This window comes from Lynx rufus, unplaced genomic scaffold (genome assembly GCF_022079265.1).
Source record: "Lynx rufus isolate CCGP_SWC_20201006 ecotype Redwood Valley unplaced genomic scaffold, mLynRuf1.p SCAF_2, whole genome shotgun sequence".
NCBI classification, from domain to species: Eukaryota; Metazoa; Chordata; class Mammalia; order Carnivora; family Felidae; genus Lynx; species Lynx rufus.
In genome coordinates this window covers 121,451,124-121,471,924 of record NW_025814834.1, presented here as the reverse complement: position 1 = coordinate 121,471,924, position 20,801 = coordinate 121,451,124, and the positions used below count along the sequence as shown (strand labels likewise).

General features: G+C 42.9%; 1 protein-coding gene across 1 annotated transcript in view; it reads right to left on the bottom strand.

The window, feature by feature from the left end:
• Window positions 1-20,801, bottom strand: part of SPAG17 (sperm associated antigen 17) — a 215,282-nt gene that overhangs the window by 6,255 nt on the left and 188,226 nt on the right. The window contains exons 36-45 of the mRNA XM_047085237.1: window positions 20,523-20,705; window positions 19,455-19,568; window positions 18,891-18,936; window positions 16,895-16,994; window positions 16,630-16,677; window positions 13,839-13,938; window positions 13,033-13,135; window positions 11,208-11,339; window positions 2,792-2,928; window positions 1,143-1,327 (exon numbers count right to left, since the gene is read on the bottom strand). Coding sequence (XP_046941193.1) covers window positions 1,143-1,327; window positions 2,792-2,928; window positions 11,208-11,339; window positions 13,033-13,135; window positions 13,839-13,938; window positions 16,630-16,677; window positions 16,895-16,994; window positions 18,891-18,936; window positions 19,455-19,568; window positions 20,523-20,705 — 1,148 coding nt within the window. The remainder of the gene's footprint in view (window positions 1-1,142; window positions 1,328-2,791; window positions 2,929-11,207; window positions 11,340-13,032; window positions 13,136-13,838; window positions 13,939-16,629; window positions 16,678-16,894; window positions 16,995-18,890; window positions 18,937-19,454; window positions 19,569-20,522; window positions 20,706-20,801) is intronic.

Here is a 20,801-nt window from a genome sequence, read left to right as displayed (position 1 = left end):
AGTAGCCTAAAAAGACAGTAATGTCTGATCTGGTGGCCTGGTTGTTTCTGAGGAAACCAACGTGATTCCTGAAGCTGGGTATTTGCCTCAACTAAAATGGGATGTTGATCTTTTAAACCAGATGCCTCTGTAGCTTTATTACATCTGGTTTCCGGTCTCAAGTCCAGAACCATAAACTGGAAGGACTTGCCACTTACAATGAGCATAGCTCTGCAACTGAAATAAACATTTATTTCACTGTTTTGGGGGGAGGGGACCCCATATTATGCTTAAGTTTAATCCAAAATAGAATAGGGAAGATTTTGTAATTGGGTATAGACACTTGTAATTGGGTATATGTCCTGGTATAGACATATGGTCTGTTGACCCAGTGGGAAGGACTGAACTCCCACACAAGAAGTGACCACAGCTGTGTGGATAAAGCATGGTGCCACATACAAACAGGTCCACAGGAGATCTGAGATCCTGTCTTGCTCTAGCCAATAAGACCTTAAAACATGTTACTCTGATCCTCTGTAATAGTCTCTGCAAATTCTAAAATTCTAATGATCTGGAAATGAAGGACTCTTGTCACTGAATGCCAGCTGTAGGGTATTTTCAACTGGGAGGTCAGGCTCTGAGTTACGGCCAAGTCAGATCTTCAGAGGCAAAATGGCCCTAATGACTCAGGTTAATTTTTTTTTTCCTTTTTGCCTCAATTATGCAGAAATAGTGGAGTTAAAATCCCTTATGGATCATAAAGTACAAACAAATGTCAGCTGGCATTACAGTGGGTGGTGGGTTTGAGAAATAGACTTTCAGGTTTTATGCGTTAGTTACTATAAGACTTGTACAGCTTCCCCTTTAGTTTTTGCTACCATAGATCAGCCCCTGAATTGCTTCTACCAAAGTATGAATAACGATTAATGGGAGGACAAAGAAGTGCCCACCACATAGTTGACGCTTGAAAAATACTGATCTGATGAAGAATGAATGAATGAATGAATGAATGAATGAAATGGTTGAATGAATGATGTGAGGATTCAAGAGTCAAGGTGTAATTAGAGTTCAGTTCAATAAACGTTCAGTGACACAGGTAGCCAAAGACAAGTCTCAGCGAAGGAGAAAGTGACGTGAGTAGACATTTGGTGCCTTGGCCTCACCTGCAAAAGTCCACTCCAACATTCTTGAGCTTCACAGTGGTCGCATAGGTGTGTCCTTCTTTTAGGACTCCAAACTTCACTGATGGTGGGAGAAGGTGGAATCCAAAAGGGGATGAGTTCACGTTATTAATGGCAGCAGACGCAACAGAGGACGTTTTCACTTTTCCTCCAACCAAATCTTGCACCTTTGCATTTAAGGAAAAAGTAACAAACGAAAATGGTTCCAAGTTGTGTTCCCAAGATAAGAAAAAGGCCCTATCGCCAGAGGAAAAGAACTGCTTGGCTGTGGGAGGAAACGAACACTATCGGTCTCGTGTAATCCTTACAACAGCGCTGTAAGGACAAATTTTAGGCTTTCAGGATGAAGAAGCTGTCGTTCCGAGAAGCGTAAGGCGTCATTTGCTCAAGCAAAAGTTTCAAACTCAAGTTGGCCTGATTCTAAACTTTATGCTTTTTCCTCTGTGCCAGTGACTAGCAAACTTCAGCTTCCGTCCGAATCACCTGGGAGGCTTGTTAAGACACAAATTGCTGACTCTACCCCCCACGTTTCTCAACCAGTAAATCTGGGAGGGAGGGGCGTGAATTTGCATCTGTAACAAGTTCTCAGGCTTTGCCAATGCTGCTGGCCAGCTAATCACACTCTGTGCTCTTGTTATCTTGTTATTGGCCAGCACTGAGCTCAACCTGGGAGTTCATTAGAACGGCCGGTTCTCAGGCCCCCCGTGACTCAGAATCTCCATGATCACAAGATTCCCAGATAATCATGTGTGCATCAAAGTTTGAGAAGCACTCTTACCATGTAACACTTACATTGCAACCTATTCTGTGATGACAATGAACACACGGTGCCATGAAAACATCAAAGGATAACTATCAAAAGGATTGGTAGGCTCAAGGCAGGTGTTCCCAGCAGAGATGAGAGGAAATCTTAATCTTGGAGGCTCTGAGGAAGGAAGGAGCTTTTAAAGAACTAAGGGAGGGGCACCTGGGTAGCTCAGTCAGTTGAGCATCCGGCTTCGGTTCAGGTCTCGTTCTCATGGTTCATGGGTTTGAGCCCCACGTCGGGCTCTGTGCTGACAGCTTAGAGCCTGCTTCGGATTCTGTGTCCCGCCTCTCCCCCACTCACGCTCTGTCTCTCCAAAGTGAATAAAGATTAAAAAAAAAATTTTAAAGAACTAAGGGAAACCCATGATGGCTGAAGTGAGTAGGGGGGCAAAGCGAGAGTAAAGGCAAACAGGGCTTGTAGCCATGCTGCCATTGTGGATTTTATCCTAAGAGTCACGGGGAAGGATGGCCAATGATCCCTGGGACCAGTGGTGCGCTGGTAAGCTGGCTCTCTGAAAAGAACGTTGATTAGTAGCATTTGCTGATGTGTATGGTGTGAGCACTCCCAGCAGGCTGATTTCAGGCTAGCCATGGTTTAAGAGCCAGCTCCTAAAATTCCCCTCGTGAGTCTGGATGAGCTGGCCCCGGGCAAAGGGCGGCCTTGGCTCATTCTCTGTGTGATCCAAAGGCCTTCATGGGGAGATGATGGTATGTATGTCCACTCAATCGCAGTACCCAGTGGCTGGACATCAGTAACTTCAATGGGTCGGGATTGCATGAAATGCCGCCTGGCTCTGGGACATTGGTCCCCATGTCTGTTTTACCTTTGTGAGAGGCTGGGACTTGGGCTTGGAGCTCAGCAGGTAGTGAGGTAACTTCACTTTTTCTTTCCTTGCTTGCCCCGCAACATCCTGCAGCAACGACTGGGTGGGGATTTTCACAGGCTCACAGGACTCTGCTTCTGTTAGAAAAGTTTAAATTGTGCCACACAGACGTTTTACTCAGAGACATTTGAGGGCATACCAGAGTTTATGAGAACATAAGCCAACTTGGGAAACTTTCCTTCTTACCTTTTTAAAAGAACTTATTTAAAGGAACAAAGTCAACCCTAGCGTTATGTCTTTACATTTTACAAAGAGATTGTACCTAACGTTGGTTCTCACGACACCCCTCCGAGATGGGCGGGCAGGTGCTTAATAGCATCATCTATTCTAAATAAATGAGAAAAGTCAAATTCTGAGAAGCTGGGTGACCAGATCTCCCCAGGGTTCTTTCCGTTAAATCAACGAGGGACAATACAGTAAACATTGACTCGGAAAGATCTTTTAAAACCAATGAAGGAAAAAAATGTATATTTTTATATATACCCTTATATATGTATAAGTATTTATATACTTCTAAAAAGTGGCTTAGTAATTACAGGTAAATTAAGCCAGGGAATTAAATCTTCAGATCACCACACTTGGTGAAGGAGTGAGCAAAACTAGATAATGTGCATAGATAGCTGCACCTGTCTTTCTCCAAATACCCAGTGGTTGAAATAGCAATAGTAGTTTAGATCATCTGATTTAAACGTCCTTCCTTGCATTCAGATCACCAAGGGCGGGAAGGCATGGAAACCAATGTATGAGTGTCCACCATGTGCAGTCAAGCGCCACAAGTGTGTTCTTACATGTAGCATCTTACTCAATTCTCAGAAAATCCTACAAGCTGAGGGTTATGGTATTCTAATCACTGTACACTCAGCACTCTCCCCATTGCCCGTCTCCACCCCCCACTCCGCCCAGACATACTTCTGGTGCCACAACATCTCTAGCTCCAGTCACCAAGATGGCAGATGACCCATGCAGAGCCAATGCGGGCTCTTCACCAGTATATTTCCAAGAAGCTGACAGGGATGGCCCCAGCTTTGCCTACCGGGTTATGGATCTGGGAGAATCAAGATCTTGGACCTCTACTGTCATGGTCCCTGCCACATGGACATAGTCTGTTCTTTGCAGGAGAGGGTAAAACCAAATAGGGACAAATCGGGATGAAGCAAGATGGAGGCGGTGGGGGGGGGGTGCTGCCCCAAGAGAGGGGCAATCAGACACAAACACACTCCTGAAAAGCCAGAGTGCCTGGATCCAGTCAGCCCTGGGCTGGCACCACATCCACTACCCTGTGGCTGGCTTTTGAACACCAGTAAATGTCCCCCCACTTTTCTGTTCAGCGACTTTGAGTTCTCTCAGTTACAAATTGAAGAGTCGTAACTAATATAATAGCAATCTCTCTCTCTCTCTCTCTTTTTTTTCCTTACAAACAAGACAACCGAGGTTAAATAACTGGTCCAAGAAATGGAAAGAAGTGGCAGGGCTGGAATACGCAGCCAAGTGAGTCAGACTCCTCCAGGAACATGTTCCTTCTCTTACTGTGAGCTAACAGAAAATACAGATACTGGTCTCCGCCCCTGGTTCCTGGCACAGAACTCCTAAAACCCTTGGAATTTCCTAGATGATAAGAATGCTAGGAACATCTTTTGTTCTAGGATTTGGTCTTTGACCCAAGTTCCTAACACAGGGCTCCTAAATGCCTTGGACTTTCCTGGGTAATCGCAGAGTCTTTTGATACAATGAGGCTACTCTTCCTGAGCCCCTGGATAGCTTCAAGATGGGGGCCGGTCACCAGAAAGACCAAGACATGATTAGCAGCTTAGAACTTTCAGTCCCACCTCCGTCCTCTGGGAAGGGGAGAAGAGATGAGATTGAGATAATGATGGATCACGCCTGGGTGATGAATCATTCATGAAACTGCCCACAGTACAGCGTTGTGAGAGCTTCTGGGTTGGTGAACACATCTGTGTACCTGGAAGGTGTGCACCCCAACTCCACAGGGGCAGAAGCTCCTATACTGGACCTTTCCAGACCTTGCCCTATGCCTCATCATCTGGCTGTTCATCTCTGCCCTTTATCATTTCCTTTATATAATAAGATGTGAGTTTGGAGCTGTTGTATCAAATTATAAAACCCTAGGTGGGGTCATGGGAGCCCCAAATGATAGCTGGTTGGTCAGAAGCACGGGTGACAGCCAGGATTTGCGACCCGCACCTGAAGTTGGGCGGGGGGCAGTTTTGTGGGACTGAGCCCTTCACCTGTAGGGTCTGCACTAAGTGTGGTTGGTGTCAGAATTGAAGTGAATTGTAGGACACCCAATCAGTGCCGCAAAATTGCTTGGTGTGGGAAACTCCTCCCCCCCCAGCCCTGGGCACAGAAGTGTTCTGTACGAAGAGTGAGTTTTTCCTAGACAACTGCCCCAGTGTGTCCCAAACTCATCCATGCATCATAATCCCCGGGGCTTGTTCTAGAAAAATAGAGGTTTCCAGGCCACGGGCCAGACAAGCCCAATTTTAGACCAAAACCGAATCAGAATCTCTGGGGATGGAGCTCAGGGAGCAGTGTTTCAATGTCTTTCCCTTTGGTTACCATTTCCTACACGTGCAACCATTCTAATGGGTTGATGTACCTTTTTGTTTGTTTTCTTACCATATGCATATTACTGTTTTGTGTCCATGCATTTTATGAGTCTAACAAGTTCTAATTAATTGCTCACTCTGTTATTATTAACAGTAAATACTGACAGGGAGTCTATCCTGTGCCAGGCACTACTCTGAAAAGCATTTTACAGATACTAACTGATTTAATCTCGACAACCTCGTGATGCATATTACGTTATTTCCCCTTTCCAGAAGAGGAAACGGGAAGAGATAGCGGGGTTAGACAGTGTGCCCAAGGTTACGCAGCTATTCCATAAGGAGCCAGGTACAGCCTGTCTGTACTCTCAGCTCTGCAGGTCACCAGGCTGCCTCCCCTAATACCCCACTGGACCACCCCTGGGCTTCAGCAGGGATTGGAGGAGGGGGAGGAGTGCTTTGAGGCACTTGAAGCAGCTGATACAGAGGTACTTCGCATATATATATATATCTATATCTATATAGGTATATATAGATATATATATACACACACATATATATACACACATACATGTATATATATACACGCATATGTGTATGTATGTATAAAATATATAAATATATATTTATATAAAATTATATAAAATTTATATATATAAATATATATACACGTGTAAAATATATATATATATATATTTTAGAGACAGAGAGAGAGAGAGAGAGAGAGAGAGAGAGAGAGGGAGACAGTGTTAAGCAGGCTCAGGGCCCAGCTGGAAGGCTGACACAGACCTCCATCCCATCACCTGACCTGAGTTGACCTGAGCCATAATCAAGAGTGCAGAAGCTTAACTGACTGAGTGGCCCAGGCGCCCCCAGAGGTGCTTTAATATTTAAATTGGGATGGTCCCACTTTTGGGGGGGGTGTCATCTGAATATGATCGCTGGGCCCAATGCCCCTGAAGAAGCCTTCATGGTTGTCCGCTTCCCCGCTGAGGTGGACGACTGTAGTATTTATTCATCATCACTCTTTTTTTCCCTTCCTCGCAGAGCACGTCTTCCGTGCACGTGGCTCATATTTCTCTGCCCCACTGACACTGAACTCTGGCTGGTGGGGGAGGGCGTGGTGGCGGCGGCTCCTTCCGTGTGGGGGCTGGAGCACCCCTGACAGTCACCCGCAGCCCGTGGGGCGCGGGTAGAAGTCTAACCACTGCCTCTCCGGAGGAAACCTGCCCTGGTTTGAACACTGTGCCCATCTGCAGCATTTGCTGATTTCTCACCCGGCCGCCCGCAGCTGTCAGGGCGGGGCGGCGGAGCGGGCGCCGGGAGGTGGGGGCGCTCTCAGAGCTCAGGGGCCTGGTGGCGCCCCCGTGCGCCCGCCCGCCCGCCCGCCGCTGGAACAGAGGCTGCCGCAGTCCACCGGCAGCCCCCAGACCCTTAGAGCGCTGGCTGTAAACCGCTACGGGATTTACACAGTTTTGTTGCAGCAAATGCCGACAAGCACTTTGTAATCGTACAAAATCCAGACCTCCTCGAGCTGACGCTGTTGCTGACCAAATGAGAACACTGAACTATTTGTTAGTTTCCAGTTCATTTCTCCCTTCGGGCTTTGGAAGACATGCCCCCTGCCCATCTCTTGCTCTCTCTCGCTCTCTCTTTTGCATAAAGTATTCTTTGCTCTTTCTTACATCTGGAGGGCAGTGTAATAAAATATAGAGAATGAGGAGTCAAAAAAACTCGTTTTTCTCCCCCAGGCTTAGTTCCAGATTCGCTGTATGAGTTTAGATGTTGCTTGACTTCTCTAGGCTTCAGGTTCCTCAAGTAGATGAAATGGGGGTTGTCTGAGGTGATCCAATCTTAAATCTTAAAACCTACGAAATTTTATCTTATTCCCCAAGGCCAGCTCTCCTATAAAGCTTTCCCCACTCTTCCTGTTTTGCACTTCCTTAAGCTTTATTGTTTCCATCCAAACTTAATTCACCACTTTTAGTGAGACCCGTTACCGTCTCGCATCTCAGCATCTTGATCCCTACAGGTGCAGTAGGTGTCCTTGTTCCAAAGACTCTTCCCTTCTTCAAAATCTCCTGTTTCTTTGAAGCTCGTGCCATCAGATTATTACCTATGACATCTCCATGATGTACATGTCGCTTACAGACCTCTGTCATTCCCTTGATTCACTGGAGGTCTTGACACCTCGGATGGACTTCCACTTCACCTATTGACATCACCTGGACAAGCCACCCAACCCACCCCCCACTGGTCCTCTCTGATTCTCAATCATCTCGTTTCTTCCTCTTTTCCTCTTCTCCACCCACAAGCTCCCATGGTCAGATCTCAACTTTGCCAACACCAATAATTTTACCGCTTTCACAGTCTCCGTGTCCACTTTCCTCTCTAGAACACAACCTCCTAAACTTCCAGCCCATTACTCTGTCGTATCTAGCAAACGATCATTTGGCCTCACTGAGGCCTCTAATCAACTGACACTGTCACCTGAAAACCATCAGTCGCCCCTCTCTTGTTTTGCTTTCTTGTTTCTCTGGAATGGACTTTCTATTCTTATCATTATATCCACTCCTTTGCCATCAGACTCGCTCATCTGCCTAATACCAAACATGCAAACCCACCTGCCAATGTACCCATATTCCTTCTCCTCTCTCCTGTCGCTGGATGAGGTGGCCCTATTTATATCCAAGGTCAACTCGGACACTCAGGGTTTGCCACAAACGTCACGTTCTCTCACCTTCTTTAGAACTTTGCTCTCCTGCAAGCAGGACCTCTTCTCCTGCAAGCTCTCTCTTGCTACTGAATTACTGTCTGCAAGTCAACATCCTCCGGTGTGTCAAAATTTTTGTTTTTAATATCTCCCCTGGTCACACATCTGCCTCGGCTGCAATGCCGTTCCTCCGTTCTTTTCAGCAAAGCTCTCGGGTGAAGCTGTGCATTCCTGGTTCCTCTTCCACCGTTCTATACACAGCCTGCTTCAGGTGGCTGCAGGCTCCGCCAGGTCCTGAAAGGGCTCTTACCAAGATCACCAGTTATCTCCATCTCCCCCAGTCCCATGGGTATTCTGCCTCTCCCTTGGCCCTTCAGGGCCATGTGATCCACTGGAAACACGGGTTTTCGTGCTCCTGTTCTTCTCCGATCTCACTGGCTTCTTCTTAGTAGCCTTTTCTGGCCCTTCTTCTGCCTGTTACATTCTAGAGTCTTCCCTGGGGCCATGGTTCTCAGAGTGTGATCCAACATCAGCACCACCTGAAGCTTGTTACAACTACAAATTCTCAGCCTCATAACTGGTCACAGAACTCATCCTGGGAACCACCCTTGGTTCCTTTTATTCCTCAGCTCCACATCCCGGTGACCCGTGAGTCCCTTCAGCTCTACCTCCAGGGTGGACAGTCCCAGTGGGTTTAATCCCCCCCCAGACTCCACGGCCTTAGCCAGGTCTCTGCCAGTGCTCACATGGCCTGCCTCAGTGGCTTCCTCCCAGCCTCCGCTTCTCCACTCCCCTTACCCCACCCACGAGCTACCGGGTAATCTTTTTAAAATACAAATTATAGGGGCGCCTGGGTGGCTCGGTCGGTTAGGCGTCCGACTTCGGCTCAGGTCATGATCTCACGGTCCGTGAGTTCGAGCCCCGCGTCGGGCTCTGTGCTGACAGCTCAGAGCCTGGAGCCTGTTTCCGATTCTGTGTCTCCCTCTCTCTCTGCCCCTCCCCTGTTCATGCTCTGTCTCTCTCTGTCTCAAAAATAAATAAACGTTAAAACAAAAAAATTAAAAAAAATAAAATACAAATTATAGTTGTGTAAACTACCCTGTTCAAAACCTTCCAGTGGTATTTGAATAAAACTGTACACGGACTAAAACCCCAGACTCCTTATGCACCATCGCATGGTTTTATCTTTATCCCTCCCTCTGACCTCACCTTCCTTTACTTCTTTCTTTGCCCATTGTCTTCTAGCCTTATGCCCATTTTCCTGCTTCTTCTCCTCTAAGGGTCTTCAAACCTGCTGTTCACAATACTTGCCCCCCCCCCCCCAGGGTTGGCATGGCTGGCTCCTTCCTGTCGTTCTGTCTACGCTCAGATGTCCTTTCACAGAGGGGCCTCCTACCCCCCTAATGAAACGCCATCCCTCTCCCCAAGACATTTTCCATACCTTATGTACGGCTTTACTCCGTGATAACATTTATTCCAACCGCAATTTATCTGATTTACCTGTTTATTGATTTATTGTCTAGGTCTGCCCGTGGTCTGTACAGCTCTATAAGACGTAGGCTTTTTAGCTGCTGTATTTCCATGCCTAGAACAATGCCAGGTGTACGATAGGCATTGAGTAAATTGTCCACTAGAATAAACTTTATAGAAGAGATAACCTTAAATTGAGTTATTTTTATTTTTTTAACATTTATTTATTTTTGGGAGACAGAGCGAGACAGAGCACGAGTGGGGGAGGGGCACAGAGAGGTGGGGACACAGAATCCAGAGCAAGCTCCAGGCTCCGAGCTGTCGGCACAGAGCCCGACGCGGGGCTCGAACTCACAGATCTCGAGATCATAACCTGAGTTGAAGTCGGACGCTTAACCGACTGAACCTCCCCCAGGCGCCCCAGAAGAGAGAACTTGGAAATCAGGAAGGCAAAAGGCATGTGTAAGGTAAATCCCTTAAGTCACTCGTAGAGGTGGCAAGATGCTCCCTCTGGGAGAGGTAAAACTAAGACCTCTTGGCCGATTCCCATCTCACTTTCTGTTTTGTTTTGTTTCTTAGTATAATTTATTGTCAAGTTAGCTAACATACAGTGTATGTTGCTCTTGGTTTTGGGGGTAGATTCCTGTGATGCATTGCTTACGTACAACACCCAGTGCTCATCCCAACAAGTGCCCCCCTCAAAATGGACCATGTCCACAGGAGCGAAGGGGTGCAAATTCATCTACACATTTTAAATACTCTGTTTTTCTTTTTTTTACTGACCAGCCATAAAGTTGAATTAACTTCAGTGAAATCAGTGTGATTCCACTGTAGTTACAATTATTTTGTATTATTCCATACTTTAATTTCTGCTACAAATGAGATGGTGTGCTGTATAAATAGAGACTACACTTTATGTTTCTCTTCTAGCACCTGCAGACCAAGAAAGTACCTGAAAAGGTGGGTAAATATGAGTCCAACCACCAAATTACTGGCTGCTCAAAAAAAGCTACCAGGTTCCTGACATTTAGTAAATATTGCAAGCTCTCAGATCCACGAGGGATAAAATCAAATAATACAATGTAATAAATTAATTAAAATAAATAATTATATACAATAAAGAAATAAAATATAATAACCGTCTAATACATATTTGCCATTTTTTCCTTTCAATCTAGGACTTGCAATCATTCTCAAAACATTTTTTTTTCAACTTTTACTTATTTTTGGGACAGAGAGAGACAGAGCATGAACGGGGGAGGGGCAGAGAGAGAGGGAGACACAGAATCTGAAACAGGCTCCAGGCTCTGAGCCATGAGCCCAGAGCCTGACGCGGGGCTCGAACTCACGGACCGCGAGATCGTGACCTGGCTGAAGTCCGACGCTTAACTGACTGCGCCACCCAGGCGCCCCATCAAAACATTTTTTGAGATACTTTGATGTGCGAAGAAGCCTTACAAAGTGCTTTAGTTCTGGGCTCTGTGACCCACTGGAATTTTTTCTGTAACCGCCAACCAGACCCTCAGCTCCCAGTGCCATCTTCCCTCCTCCAAAAAGAGGTAACATTCAGTTTCGAGAAAGAATGAGATAAAGCAAATGACTGCCATACCTGCAATAGGTTTTGCCAAATTTTCGGTTTGGTTCTGGTCAGCAGACTCCTTGGCATCTACAAAACTCTTGAGTTTTGGAACACTCGGTGTTTGTGGGGACTCCTGTCCTGCAACTGTTTCTGGCTGGGAACCTAGAAAACCCCAAACAAATATTATAAAGTGATACTCTGGGCAATGAGATAAGAACTACTGATGTTTGTATTCTTCTTTACAGCAAACAAGGTGCTCCCCACACCCCTGCCTTTAGAAAGACTAAATGGAAGAAAGCTTTTAAGAGGCAAGGATTCGTCATGATATGATGCCACGTTTGCCATTAACAGGATGGTATCTGCAAGGAACGCACTCCCCAGGAGCTAGATGGTTCCGCAAGGCAACACAGTAATTATCTTGGTTGGGTTATGCAGCAGAAGCCAAGTAATTTAGCCTACTTTTACCTGGCAAGAGTAACTGAGCTGTGATTTTTGTTTTTAAAGTTTCCAATCTTGAATCCATTCATTATTATGAAAATGTAGCTCTTTATTAAGACGCGTCTCTCTAAGAAATCAGTGCAACATGAAATACATTTAAAATACATCTATCAAGGACTGGGGATGCAAATAGTACATTTCAACTTGCATGTGGGCCGCCCTGGCTGAATGGTGGTTGCTCCCTGGAGAATTGTTGAGAAACCTGTGGCCTCGCCCCCTTTCAAGGGGACAATAGGCTTCATTGATTACAGTTGTCTGCCTGGGAACAGGTGGGCACCAGCACCATCAGCCTTCGTCTCTGATTTCTCCCCATTTTGTTTCCAAGTCATTTTTCCAGCCTTAATCTTTGCTTTGCAGACTCTGTGGTAATCAGATGTTTTCTTTGGCTGTGCTCATTCCAGGCAGCTGAACCTCTGGTATGGCATTGTGCAGTAGAAAATTCCTCTGTCGGGGAATTTTCACTACCCAGTTTATGAAAAAGAAGCACTAAGTTGCATTTCATCCCTAAATTCTCCAACATGCATCTCTGGAAAAGGAGACCTTGTTCTACACATCCATCATCACACCCAAGAAAACCCAGAAAAATTCCACAATGCCCCCAACTAACAGTCCCCTACTCCAGACTTGTACAGTTGCTCCAAAAGATCTTTGATAGCTGTTTATTTTTCTCAACTCGGCTTCCAAAGTTTATGTATTGCAGGTAGTTTAGATGCCTCTCTAGTGTCTTTCAGTATACAACAATCATCCCATCTTTTTTCTTTTAATGACACTGACTTTTTTTGAAGGGTCCAGGACAGTCGTCTCCTAGAATGTCTACATTCTGGACTTGTCTGATTGTTTCCTCTTGGTTAAATTTAGGTTACTGATCTTGGCAAGAATTCTATATAGGTCCGAGGCACTTCATATTGTATTATATGAGAGAGCACTTACTAGCTAGGCTGTCATAATTGCTAGAAGTTTGATCACTTGGTTGGGCTGGAAAATGGCATATCTCTTCACTATAAAGACACATTTTCCTCCTTATTATCGGGTATTATGTGAGCTGATACCTCGAGCCTGTGTGTCTGCCCTGTTCTCCTCCAACCTTTCATTACTCCCTTGACTTATAAATCAGTCAGGTCTTCTAAATATTCTTAGGTAAATTTTAAGCACACCGGAGGAAAACTAAATTCGATTTGTATCTTGGCTTCTTCATACAACTCAGCCAAATTTGTAATACACAAGTCACAATAGGTTATGCCATCAGCCATTACTGAGACAAGAGGCGGTAGGAACTAGTTATGTCCTAAGAGGCCATTGTTAGGCATTCCTCATTTAAGTTCAGTGACAGGAACAGGAAGCTACAGAAACACATTACCTGGAGGAAGATCGGATGTTTTCTGAACAGCTGTTTCATCTGCAGCTTCTGCTGTCTTTGGAAAAGGAGGCAAGTTTTTGGAAAGCGTATCCAGATAATGAAACTGAAAGAGAAATCCAAAAGACTTACTTTAGACTTATGCATGCCTGGAAGGCACCCTCCACAAGCATGTTAAGTTGAAGAGCAATGATGAAACCATTTTTCTTTTTTAAGGCTCTGAAACTGAAAGTTTTTCAAGAGACCGTTCAACTCAATTCTAGATTTTGTCATTCTGTCCTAACTTCCTGTAACTTCTTCTCAGGCAGCTTCCGGTTAATAATAGCACCTGGAACATCCATAGAAATACATCAAGCTCTAAACACATTAGGATATTCACTTTGCTGAAAACTTCCAAGGTTTCATGCGAGTGCTCTGTCTCCTCGGGCTTCCAAGAACTCACAGTAATTTAGTGCTGTTTCAGCAGCTGATGGATGCAGAAATCTTAATGGGATAAAAACTTCAAAATGGAATTTATCGGATAAAAGTGGGGAGAATTCAACTCCCAAAAGGACTTGAAATAGATGAAAGAGGGTGATTAATAGTGATAATGCAAGGTATGAAGTTGGAGTGGTAGTAATAAATTGGCAAGACCTGAAATTAGTTTTCCCTCTCAAATGCTCTTGAGGACGTGGATTTAAAGGTAAAGTTAGTCAGTTGGGCTGATGAAGGAAAGAAACATCAGGAAAGGTAGGTTACATAATAACACATGCATTGCATCAATCTCTATAAAGATTCTTACTTAATTGTTGTTAATTACGTTCAATTACCTTAGACTGACATAACTTGCTCATTTCCAAGTTGAAGTAGGGTGATATTACTTTGTTCCTAATTTCCATTAGGTAATTTTGTGTGGTTTCAATATCCTTCCTGGTTGATATTTCCATAATGATGCAAAAGAAGACAGAATGTTTTACAATGTTATTCGCTTGTGTTTTACCTTTAAATCCTGCAGAAAATGGGATCGCTAACAATAAAACGGATAAGAACTCATCAGACAATTCTTTTTGGTCAGCTTGCTTTGGTTCATTTTCTGCTCTTTCTAGAATCAGTCACATTCCCTACTTCAAAAATCAGCTTTCATTTAAGGTAAGAAATAATGATACCAGGTGGGAGTTTAGTTTTACAGTTGATCTCAAAAGACTAAAATACACACGGTTGACCTTTTTTGTGTGTCTTTCAATTCTCTGAGGTTTAAAGGCCAGCTTGATTCTACCAATTTCCATGATTTCAGTAGCAAGGGTAACAGAAACTAAAACCAAAACCTCAGGAGTGGTTTGTGAATCGTGTGATCAGTGATTACAAAGTAAAATAAAAACAATCATGATAATTCTGCTAATTGTCTTTCCAGTATCAGAACTCTCTGTTGGGGAGGCGATAGACCTCTAAAGACTAGAAGGCTGAAGACTTCACTTCCCAGCCTTTCCTCTATATATAGGGAAGGCCAGTAACTAGTAAGCTGACATCACTGGGTAAGACTTCAGAGAGCCTTTAAAGAGATCTAACTCAGCTGGGAGGCTTTCCCTTTGTCCTTGCCTCACCTCTTTTCCAGTAGGAAATATGGATGAAATATGAATGGAATGAAATATGGATGAATGAATGAAATATGGAATGAATGGATGAAATATGGATGGAATGGCTGCAGCTGTGGCAGTGATTTTGCAACCATGAGGCAAACTTGAGGATGGAAGTCATGCACCACTTCTGACTTCTTTGACATCAGGAAAGATAAACTTCTTTCTTGTAAAAGCACTGATTTGGGGGGTTGTCTGTTAAATGTAGCTGGACCTCATCTTATCTGAAATAGTTCTCATTTTTAAGTGCTTCTCACATGCCAGAAATTTTACAAAGTGCTTTACACGTTTAATCTTGTAATAACTCCATGAGTTAGTCTTATTATGCCCCTTTTATTGGTCAAAAAACCCCAAGGTATAGAAAGACTAAGTAACCTACCTTGAATCACATAACCAGTAAGAGGTGAAGTCTGAATTAAAACCCAGGTTGTCTGCCTCTGAGCCCATGACCTTGATTAGTGCAAACGCTAGTCAACTGTTAGCTGCCCAATGTGTGGGCTGAGATACCTCCGATATTAGGCGGCCCAACACCCTCCTGTTATAGATGAGCAAACTGAATTCCTGAGGTACGTTTTACTGATGGAAATCAGTAAATTGGGAAATGCTGATTTATACAAGGTTAAACACGTTTTGTTACCGTAGGACCTAGGGTACACCGTGGCTCTCTAAAAAATAAGCACGACCAGCTGACATCATGCATCTGTACGTAACCAAGTTGGAACTGACTCTCGGTCTGCTGACTCTAACACTAGTGTCCTTTCTCTCACACTAGTTGGCCTGTCAGGAAATACTGCCCGAATCAAAATAGCATCTTACTGAAACAACTTTAATTTCCCATTACATTATCTTATCTCTACTGCCTCACCTGATTCATCATCAATCTATGGCAGTGGGGCTACTGCCTTGACAGGAACCATTCTCACACAAGAATAAGTCCTCCACTTGATAACCTCCAATTCCTCTTTGCATTCACCTTTCTGATTCTTCCACGGAACCTGACCTTTTTGTGGTTCACCTTCCGTGCCCCTGAGACCTTCTCATTCCTTAACCCTCCTCCCCAAACCCATTTTCCACGCTGCCAAAACTTCTCTTTCAATGACACAAATCTAATTATGCGTTTCACTTTCTTCTTCAAAAACTTTCATTGGCTTGCCAGCATCTACCTGTGGGTTAAAATCTGAAAGTGTTCATGTTTCAAGAACTTTAAAAATGTGAATGGATAACACAGACACATAATGAAAAAAGGATTAAAGAGTATGCAATAAAAAGGAAGTCTCCATCCCACACTGTCCCCTAACCTCTCGGTCGGCTTCCCCACAGGCAATCATTGTCACTGGTCTAGAAATCAGGGATATTCCATGAGACAACGTATACCTTCTAGTTTGACCTTGAATACAGGGGTGGCCCATGAGATGCAACGTCCTATCTCACCACTTCTCCCGTACATTCTACAGGGTAACCCAGGCATTTTTTTGAAGAAGAATCTTCATCCTTCCTCCAGTCATTGTGGAGAGGAGTCATGCAAATGTGTGCAAGTGTACCATATGTACTACTGGATTCTCAGTAAATACATCTGGCTCCCTTTCCTCACGGGGTGGTATCTTTGGCTAGGAATGAAAAGCACATAATGCCTGGAACACATTCTTCACTGAGTTAGAAGAATCCTTGAATGTTTATGACTAGTCTCTTAAGTTCTAGAATATTTATTAGTATATTCGAATTGCCACAGCGCAGAGAATACCTGAGAACTTTCTTGCTTACGAAAAGGAGAGGATCTGCATGAGGGTCAAATGGGCTTCCCCTGGAGATAGTGACAGCCTCACTCATAAGCTGAGTAGCCACTTGGCAAAAATGTAGAAGAAATTCAGACAACGGCAGGGAGCCTAGGTGGTAGGACTTTTCAACCTAGCCCACTCTAAAATTCCTGACTCTACAAAACTGGCCATTTTCACATGCTGATGGATACCGTGCTTCAAGATAGAATTACCTCTTATGTTCCAACTTTTCTTTCCAGTACTTTCCTTTTGTTGTGTGCCTGCATGAAAGGAAAGTATGATGAAAAAGGGCAAGGCTCTCAGCTTACAAACAATAAAAGAAAAACCTCTACTGTGTGATAAATTGTTGGCAATGTAGGAGATGAAAGGCTGAGGATGCATTGATATAGTCACCCCGAGTTATGATGCCACGGCTCTCCATTTCCTCAATCACTGTATGCTTAATACTAATTGGAACACATTAAGGGATCCGCTTACCTCCATTTCCTTTCAAAGAAATCTGTATCAGTTGTCTCTGGCAGACATTCCGGAGCGGCAGGCAATGATTGCTTGAATAAATCGGTTAGGTGGGCTGCAACTTTAAAAATAGATGCATTTAAATTTATCCTCACATCTTTATGGCACAACACACAATCAGTGCCTGGTGACTCACTTGAGAGGTTTTCTAAGAGCTTATATTTAATCTATCAAGTGTTTACTAGAATTTCCCTGACCAAACTGTAGTATAACAGTAAACCAGACCACTTTTATCAAATATTCTATTAGAGAACACACATCTTACTGTCCAAATGTAGAATGTAGTGACATCTCATTCATCCCACATCATTTGGGGAATCAGTGTTTTACCTAACTGAATTTCTTCATATCTGAAACACCAAAACTTTTTAAAAAATTAACCATCTTACTGAAATTGTTTTTCTAAAAAAAAAAAAAAAACAAACTAAGGGTCTGAATCTAAGTATATTAACATAATACAATGGTTGTTTGATAATCCAGGCAGTTATTCTGAGTTTATTCCTCAGATCATGATCTCAGTGGGATGTTAACAAAGATTAAAAAAAAAAAGTTTCCATGTTCTATCTGAGCTTGGGAAATACTGATTTATACAAGGTTAAATATGTTTTGTTACTGTAGGACTCAGTATACACTGTGGCTCTCTAAAAAATAAGGAAATACGCAGCATTATCCAAACTTACTTTATCATAAAATTCATTTTTGGTGCAGCCATTTCATAGACTAGTGTTTCGGGAAATAGTTTGGGGAGCATTGACTTAAAATCACCACCACTAATATTGCAGCTGTAACTATGCAAGACCCTGTTTGTTTGTTGGTTTGTTTATATGTTTGAAAATATGTTTAGTTTGTTCTTCATTATTAGGCAACCTGCACATTTACCTCGATGGTGATTGTACCCCTCAGACCAGAGACCACAAATTCAAATGCTGCCACTTACAGTTACCGGATAAAGTATAGGGCATCCAGTTAACTTTGAACTCCAGATGGACAACAATAGTTTTTTGGTATAAGTATGTCCCAAATAGAACGTTCAATAGAACTTATACTGAAAGATTACTTATTGTGTACCTGAAATTCAAATGTAACTGAGCCTTCTGTATTTTTATTTGCTAAATCTGACAACCATAGCTTAATGGGCTGCCCAGATAAAAGAGTGACAACAGAGTGGCAGCGATGGGCTGTAACGGATTCTTCTGTTTGTGGTCATTCTAAAGGGGCAGCTTTAATCATCTTCAGCCAAATGTCACCATGCGGTAATGTCACATTTCAAGAGATGGAAAATCAGCTAAAAATAACTGTGTAAGCCAACCCTGTGGGGGACACATAAAACACATCTGTGGGCTAAATGAAGCCTATGGCTGCCAGTTTCTGACCTTTGTAATACAACCAAAATAGAAAAGGAAAAGAAAAGCCCAAACCACCAAATGCTTCCCTGCTTGTCTGCTGTGAACTATGAAATCATATAACCAAGTTCGCTGGGGCTATATATTCTCCAAATAAATATGCTTTGAATGAGGATATTTTCCAAGGGTAGACTGCTTGAGCTATATATTCAGCATAAAATAGTGCAAGGTTTTGGTGGTAACTGTGTAGTTGCTCAAAAGTTCTGTGTGTGTGTGTGTGTGTGTGTGTGTGTGTGTGTGTGTTGGGGGAGAGCATTGACTGGTTGGTTGTTTCCCTCTTCTGTCTTAGGTATGTTGGAAATACATGCTGAGGTTAACATAAAAGTCAAATGTCAACTGTTTTCATTCAACAAATGAAAATTAAAGATAAATTAGATGCAGCCATGTTTCACAATGTAGGCTGAAAAAATACATAAATAAGTAATTATAATACAACATGGCCAATATGACAACAAAAATATATATATATACATGGTACTTTGCTATCAGACAAAGGAATGACTGAGAAGGATATTTAAGATTTTTAAATATTTTGCAGAAAAATATGTAGTTACCTTCAGTTACGTGACTTTTTGTAGTTTCTTCCATTTTAGGGAACGACTGAAATGAAGATAGAATTCCTTAATGATGATGATTATATTACATACAAATTCACTCGGTTTTACAGCATTCTTCATGGAAAATTACTATCAAATGAATTCGTTTTTTAATGCCAGTACAAAATGTATTTGATTTTTTGTAGTCATTCCTTCCACACAACAGAATTTTTAAAAATGCAAATCATTTCAAGTTGTAGAAATTCCTTTTTCTTTCTCCTTCCTCCTTCATTCACTAATTCATTCCACATTCCAATAAACATCATTTTCTCTGAAGACAGTATAAACTTTTATTTAAGAGCCTTCAGAATTATATACAGTTTGAGGAAGGGCCTAAGAAGCTTTTGGAAAATTCAATCCATGAGGAATCAGATTTTCCCCAGAAATAAGAAATTATAGGGAGGGAAGGCGAATGTTCCATGGAAGTGGCAGAAACAGCTATGAGGTGTAATATTTTGTCTTGAAGCACCTGATATTGAAACAACAGTGAAAACATTGGTACTGAAAACGTTTCCTTCTCACCATGACGAGCTTGAGGAGATCTGCAGCATTGCCTCTTTCCTCCTCGGTTCTGGAATCCTTAACCGTCATTTCCTGTAGCTCATCTTCTTTCTTTAGAATATGGTTTATATAATCCTAAGTCAGCGGAATAAAATAAATCAATAAACAACCGAAATGAGGCAGAAACGCCAAAACAGTGAACATCAACTTGAAATACTACTGAAAAGGTAAGAGTATGTAAGTTCCCAGTGCTCAACAAACCAGTTACTGGTCGAGCAATCTGGAAAACCTTTTCCTTCATTACATTAATGGGCAAAGACCTGAAACGTCCAAAAACAAAGCTTGAGGGCCACAAGATCTTAGAACTATATGGAGATGCCACAGAGACATCTAGCTCTGTGCTCCGGTGTCCTCATCAATAAAATGTACGGACTTGGGTTAGATGGTTTCTAGAGCCCTTCCAAGGATAGTCTTTATGATTCTGTCTATGAATGTAAGTTTAGGCTTAGTCTATGCCTTGGCTTCCAAGAGAAATACACTTTACTTTTTCCATAAACATCTATTTTCATAAATAAATCGTCCCCCGCTGTATGCCAGGTGCTGGGTATATAACCATAAACAAAACAAATATAATCCCGTTTAGAGACAGTTGACAAACTAGACAGTAAGATGCTATAGGTACGATGTGCAAGTTAACTATATATTTACAAATTCTTAGACCATTTCCGAAAACCAACAATCCTTTTCTTCCATGGACAAGTAGCAGATTAATAAGCAGCTGTACTTTTTTTCCAGAGGTCACAAAGCCAGTTCCCCATACAGTAAGAGAGAAGGAAGACACGATATAGTAATCGTATATAAAAGTTACCTATCTTTTCAGTGCATTAGGGTCTCAATACTTCCTATACCTTCTGGGGACCATTGAGTATTTTCTACTTCTCAACCTCCTACCCTCTGGAAAATTGACATTCCTTTGTCGCATTAGATAAATATTGGTACAGTGACATAATTTCAGATTCCTCAGGAAACCAAGAGGAATGATTGCCCTGTTGCTGATTCCTCTGGGTCGGGTGACCCGGATTCCATTACCTTAAGGGAAATCTGCAGCTTTTGCTTCACCTCCTCTTTTATGACCTCGTGCTGGGTGAACTGGCGCATCTGTAGAACACTGGGGCTCTTGAGTATTGGGGCCGGCGCACTTGCTAGCTGTTTGGACCCAATGTCAAGGCCCTTCCAAATCTGAGTGCCAAATGGAGGTCCAGGAGTCTTCTTCTGTTAACAAAACGAAGCAAAACAACCACCAAAAAATCAGAATGTTTTCGCTTTTTTTTTTTTTTTAACTGAGTCCTTATTATGTAGACACGATGC